This window comes from Mugil cephalus, chromosome 1 (genome assembly GCF_022458985.1).
Source record: "Mugil cephalus isolate CIBA_MC_2020 chromosome 1, CIBA_Mcephalus_1.1, whole genome shotgun sequence".
Taxonomy (NCBI): domain Eukaryota; kingdom Metazoa; phylum Chordata; class Actinopteri; order Mugiliformes; family Mugilidae; genus Mugil; species Mugil cephalus.
In genome coordinates this window covers 4,560,137-4,566,243 of record NC_061770.1, presented here as the reverse complement: position 1 = coordinate 4,566,243, position 6,107 = coordinate 4,560,137, and the positions used below count along the sequence as shown (strand labels likewise).

Here is a 6,107-nt window from a genome sequence, read left to right as displayed (position 1 = left end):
CTGATGTGGGGAATATATACTAAACTGTCGCATGACATCCATTTAGGTCAGATTATTTTAAACTGCAAAACAGTTGTTCCCTGACCGGGAATCGAACCCGGGCCGCGGCGGTGAGAGCGCCGAATCCTAACCACTAGACCACCAGGGAAAGTTCGCTAGACGAATTGTCACAATGATAGTGGATCAACTGAACCTGACCCTACCTCATGATAGATAAGTGTTTTTGTTTCTTGGTGATCAGCTGTGGGTAGTTTTGACGCAAATCTTACAACTATTAGTACAAAAACACAATGATGTCATCACAGCACACATGATGCGTGTTTCAAGTTGTCGTGGCCGAGTGGTTAAGGCGATGGACTAGAAATCCATTGGGGTCTCCCCGCGCAGGTTCGAATCCTGCCGACAACGTCATTTTTTTTTTTTTTTTGTGTCATCATACATTTTACATACAGTCTCATAGTGACAACCAGATTTTTGTAAATGCTTTACAAATATTTAAGTATCCATCAATAACGGGGGAAAATGTACGGATTACTCGTCTATTCACTTTTGTTTTGAGTTACTAAATTTCATTGAAAGCCCAAAGTGTCACCTTTACAACTTCGTTCTGTTTTGTTTCGTTACTGAAATAAATATTCTATTAATCCACCACTGCCTGCCTCGCATTAATGATGTCTAACAACACATTTTATTTTTCAAAAACATTCGTATGTGGTCTTTATGTCGTGTCCTCGATGATGATTATTCTACTGCAGTTCGCTAATTTCACCACAAGAGAGAGCTGATTGCACGATGTTTGCAGAGCCGTATAGAGAATACATTATATACGGCTAATATACGGCTCTGGGCGTTTGTATTGGTGGACAGGCCACTTGGTCTAATGTGATGACTTTTTTGATGACTAATCAACACCCGAGGACCAGGTTAGGATATAAATTGATGAGATTTACGACATTAAAAACAAGTTTGTTTCCGGCCCAAACTACAGAATGTATTTGGGGGAAAAAAATAATTTCGCAACAGGAATCGTACAAATTAGGATGTATTTTACGTGGGCAAGATCTGGTCGTGTCGCCTCAAAGTCCTGACGAAGTTAATCATTCCTGATTCAGAGGAACGTGACGGATGTCGGTCTGGGTGCAGCCCCGCCCCTCACTGATGCTACGTCACCACTTCGTCCTATATAAGCGCGAGCTTCCCGTTAATCTGACAACGAAGCAGCGTCGAAATCCTCACGGACCTTGGAGGGTTACATTTACCCAAAACTTATTTTCAAATGGGCCCCGTCGCCTAGCGTTTACTCCCCCAGCCTCGCCGACTGAGTTGAATTGGGTGCTACAGAACATCAAGCAGGTCAGGAAAAGGTGAGGCTTGCTGGTGCGGTGCCGGTGTTATAAAATGGTGGTAACAATGAGGTGGTGGTTCAGAGATGTGGGCGAGCTTAACAATGCTAGCTTGTGATGATGGCAGCTCTGATGTGGAATTCGCTCTTTAAGCTCAAAATGGAGAAGAAGAAGAATGAATTAATCTTTTTGGCTTTCGGTTTCTTTCGTAGGACGCCAACGGTCAAACTACTAATTGCCTCAGGAACTGGCAGTTGTAGTCAGCGAACCGTAGTTTTGGTTTCTTCCTATTTTGTTTTTCTCAGAAACGAAATATATTCACTACTCGAGAAAGTCTCCCATGATACATCGGTTTCTTAGACCACGTATAAATATAATGTATAAACAAGTGATATATAAACACGTTCCCCTTATTTCTTCCCTTGTGTCTGAAGAGCAGACTAACGTCAAAATGTCGGTTTGCTGCAGTGACTTAATGTAAACAAGACCCCTGCGAAACAAGCTGACGCCATGTTTCTGAGGATGTGTACGTGCTGCAGCAGATTTCTGCTTATAAAGCCGTACAAGATGCACTAAACGTCTTTACACATGATGCATTTTCGCCCTGAAATATGGCCCGTTTATGTGTGTTTATTGAATTGTGTCTGTTTGTGCTCGAAACATCCTGTAGTGTGTTTCTCCTTTGTATTGTTGCGGCGGATAATAGGAGAGGTCAGAAATATTTGTTGTTGATTTCCTTGCACAGAATAGGGCCGAAAGAACAGATTAATAGATAATGCGCAAATTGGTTTAAAAAAAAAAAACATTAAATCAATAAATTGTGTATGTGAGTACACTGCATAAACATAGTATTAAAGTGAAACGATTTTAACAATCACTGACAGCTTTTGGCATTTTATACACAGATAATAAAAATAACTGTTGTTTTTTGACCCCAAATTTGGGTTAATTCTAAATGATTACACATGACTTTTTTTGTTTGTTTTTTTCAAAAATGGTGATTGTCTAGAGTAATCGAACCAGCCTGACTGCAGTTTGGGGCCATGTCTGTGTCCTGCGGTGAATAGGTCGGGTCTGTGTGGTTTTAATCCTACTCTGTTTCCTTTCCAGGCTTCCATCAAGCACAAGGAACAGAGACCAACAACAGAAGAATGGCAGCTATTCCAGCAGGCGGTTCTCTTGTGGCGACCACTGACTACTACCGAAGTGAGTCTCTCTGTCTGTCATGAATTGTCACACCGGTGCGCAATCCAGTCGTGTTGCTCGCGATTACACTGCAGTTGAATCTGCAGTTCACTCCCACAAGATTAGATCATTTTCTCCTGATCTTCTCCTTCAGGGCGCATTGGCTCTACGTCCAGCAGTAGCTCTTGTGGCAGTTCGGAGTACAGCGGGGAGGTCATCCCTCACCATCCAGGTTAGTGCTTACATCTGTGTAATTGAAGTTATGTCATGTATATTAAACGCAGAGTAAGAACCCAATTTAGTCACTGTTTTCACAACACAAGACACAACTCTGATTATAAAAGGGTCAAATGTCTTCAGAGTAGCTTTAATAGTACCAACTCATATTGTTAACTACCCGTGCTCCTGATTGACTGAAATAAATCTGCTGCCTAAATTTAGGCCACGTTCACACATACCAAAACGATCTACTTCTCTCCGGTTTTGCTTGGCATCATTTCAGGGATTTCTCCGTAGAGATCGATCCATTGTAAAGCTGCATCTATTAGTAGAAAGGCTGTATCACATATTCCAGGCCTAGGCGTGGCACTGTTATCAGCCAAAAAAAGAAACGTACAGTATATAGATACATACAGTAAAAGTACATATTGCCCCAGCCACCCCAAAAAATATCTGATGCAGCGCCATCACAAGCCTGTAGTCCACCGCTGAGACGACGCTACTCTGACTCAGAACACTCACACTTCCAAGAAAAGAGAGACATTTCCATGACTGTTGTGGATCAGTGTGTTTCTGTTCCAGTTCTGTTCTGTGTGTTTCTAGATATTTGTCCTCTGACAGTTTTTTTTCCAACTCACTCTGTTCTTCCTTCCTGGTATTAGACAACAGTTTTATAAGTTACAGATTTTGTAATTCACATTGTAGACTTGTCATGGATTTGGTAATATTGCATGCGCACCCTTGTTTTGAGTAATCACAGGATTGCTGTTGTGAGTCAGCTGTTGCCACAGACTTCAGGGTTGCAGTGGTTGAGTCACCCCAGAGAAAGTCTGGTTGTTTCTAGTCTGACCTGCCTCCTTCTTATACAACAGGAAAATCTTTTTCACTGTCCTCTTAAGGGACAAGGGATTTCTTTAACTTGCTGCTCTTAGTGTGTTGAGGGTTCATGTGTTCATATTAAATCAGAACTTAATGCACATGTTCAGCCCCTGAACTAAGCACCTAGTTAGTGTCTGCTTACTTTAACTCTAATCCTGGTTTATGTGGAAAACCATCTGGTGGCTCAGTGATGACTCAGGTTTGTGTGGGTATGCTCGTGGTAGCCACATGGACAGATTATATTTAGGTTAGGAGGGTGCTAAAAGTATCATGCAGCTGCGCACACAACACACACACTTCCTCACAGAGCGTGTGTGTGTGTGTGTGAAAGTAGGTGAAAGGGGTAATGGGTGTGTACAGACAGTTCAGTCTACAACCTCTAATAGTTTTATAGGCAAGGTAAAAAAAAAAAAAATCTTTGTGGGAGTAAAAGTACAAACATTAAAATATAAACTGAAAAGTCATATTAATTTTTTTTTTACACAGTATAGTGCTTGAAAAGCAGTAGTATGTATGTACTATAAATCTTAGCTGCCGTTACGAATGCAGCTGTCCCGACACAAATCGGTGTCACCGTCGATTTGAAAAGGAGCCAAACATGTCTGAGTCATGACAGGGGAGGGCAGACTGGTTTCTCCCTCAGAGTGAAAACACACATACTGTCACTCATGCTGCTCTAATTAAGTCTCCCGGAAGGTGGCTGTTGAATTCCTAAAGCATGTGATTCAAATTAGAAAAAGAATCTTTAATTAAATATACTGCTTCATAATTCCTTCATGGTTTGTCTCCATAGGACTCCCCAAGCAGGACTCTGGCCATTGGTGGTCCAGTTTCTTCTTTGGGAAGCAGCCGGGGATGACCCCATTGACTGAGGAGGCACAGCAGAAGTATGTACTGAGCACACCCAGCACATTTTATCATTATAAAATTTCCACTCTGTCTCTGTCTTTTTGTACGAGTGGCACCGTGGCTTAAAATCTGTTTTTCTGTTGTGAGACAAATTGCTGCCTGTCTGTCTTCATTTGATCCTGTCTCGCTTTTTATCACTCGAACTAGTCTCAATAATCGTCTCTGTGTGTCCTGCAGGGCGGGGGTCACAGGTGCGGTGACGAACGGTCAGATCACCTGCGTTGCCAGGGAGATGGTGATGCAGCGGCAGGTCAGTGAGAGCAGCGACGCAGGAACCCCCACCTCCTCCTGATCCTGCAGTCTCACTCCAATCCACACCGCACCTCGGGGGAGGGGGATCAAACCAACGACCAACGCTAGGGGACGGGAGGATGTCCCGTTTACAACCATTTTCTTTTTTTTTTTGTTTTTTTTTATATTATTATTCATTACAGTGTAGGCTGCCATCCTTGTTTTTGTTTCTGTAACCTTGTCTTTTTTATTGACAGCCAAAAAAAAACAACATTGAAATAATCCAAAAAAAAAACAATGATGAAACTGATGAGTTCCTTTCTTTTGTTAACATTTGTAATGTTCTGTGTTTGTAATACTGTATTGCATTGACACACTGTGGTTTTTACACATCCACTTGCCTTTTGTTAAACCTTTTTTCACTTTGTCACCCTGTGAAAATTGCAATAAACGCAATAAATTAGACTCTTGCAGCCTAAACTACTGTTCTGGTGTCCTCACTTTATCTGTTTAAAATCTATTATATTGCAAAGTTACACACCTATAATTGTAGCTTGAAATATCCCTCTAAAGACTTGCAGAGGTGGGGTTCGTTCGTTAGTCTACAGAGCTGTTCCAGGGACAGAGTAAACAGTGAAAGAGCAGTGCTTCATGTCCTCCTGCTGCTGCTGAACCCCGAGTGTGAAGGTTTGGCTCAGAACTCACCATTCTAGTCCCTATGGATTAAAACATTCCTGTACAAACTGGACTCAACCGCCTCCATCGAGATGGATTTCACTCTATGTTACATCTGTTTCCTGCCTGACTCCCCAGTGTGCACAGCTTCATGCTACACGCAGTTAGTTCGTTCTTCACATACTGCACATACTCATAAGTGGTTTGATTCCAGTATCAGTATTGCCTTTTATGTCTGCATGCATTTAGTTTCCCTGTAATGTTAGAAGGTTTTTCTTTTACTTCCTCTGGAGGTTTCAGGCTGACGCGCCGATGAAACGCTGGGAAATAAGGCGGCTTTTTCAAACTGTCTGGCTTCCATTTTAATAACTGTGCTATGAACAGGCCTTATTTCCACAAACACCTTCGCAGTAGAAGTCCAAGCTCATCTAGTGGAGAGTGTAGCTTCAGAATGGCTGTTTGAGTTTCCGGTCTTGCTGTTTGTTTAAGGCCACCATGAATCTTCACCACGTCTTGCTTTCGTTATGTCTGTGTGGTATTTAACAGCTCCATTGCTGCTGTTAATGATCTGTTGATGTGGTTAATGTTTTAGAGTGTATCTTACAGTAGTTGTGTGTCATTTCTGGCATGTGATGGTTTAAAGGTCGACATAGTGAACAAATATGA

The 6,107-nt window shown here is 42.0% G+C and overlaps 1 protein-coding gene and 2 non-coding genes across 4 annotated transcripts; 2 read left to right on the top strand and 1 right to left on the bottom strand.

Annotated features, from left to right (window-relative positions):
* Positions 1–76: 76 nt before the first annotated feature.
* trnae-cuc lies at positions 77–148 on the bottom strand. The gene has a single exon. It is a non-coding gene; the product is annotated as a tRNA-Glu (tRNA).
* A 178-nt stretch (positions 149–326) lies between these two features.
* Positions 327–408, top strand: trnas-aga. Its single transcript has one exon. It is a non-coding gene; the product is annotated as a tRNA-Ser (tRNA).
* A 783-nt stretch (positions 409–1,191) lies between these two features.
* ppdpfb (pancreatic progenitor cell differentiation and proliferation factor b) lies at positions 1,192–5,246 on the top strand. 2 transcript variants are annotated; one of them, XM_047609402.1, is made up of 5 exons: positions 1,192–1,353; positions 2,454–2,549; positions 2,683–2,760; positions 4,420–4,513; positions 4,713–5,246. In XM_047609402.1, the coding sequence occupies exons 2-5, from the start codon at positions 2,495–2,497 to the stop codon at positions 4,825–4,827; spliced, it is 342 nt and encodes a 113-aa protein (XP_047465358.1). In that variant the 5' UTR covers positions 1,192–1,353; positions 2,454–2,494; the 3' UTR covers positions 4,828–5,246. The 2 variants fall into 2 exon arrangements, with proteins under 2 accessions (XP_047465358.1, XP_047465347.1); XM_047609391.1 differs by having other exon boundaries at positions 1,197–1,364.
* Positions 5,247–6,107: the final 861 nt, after the last annotated feature.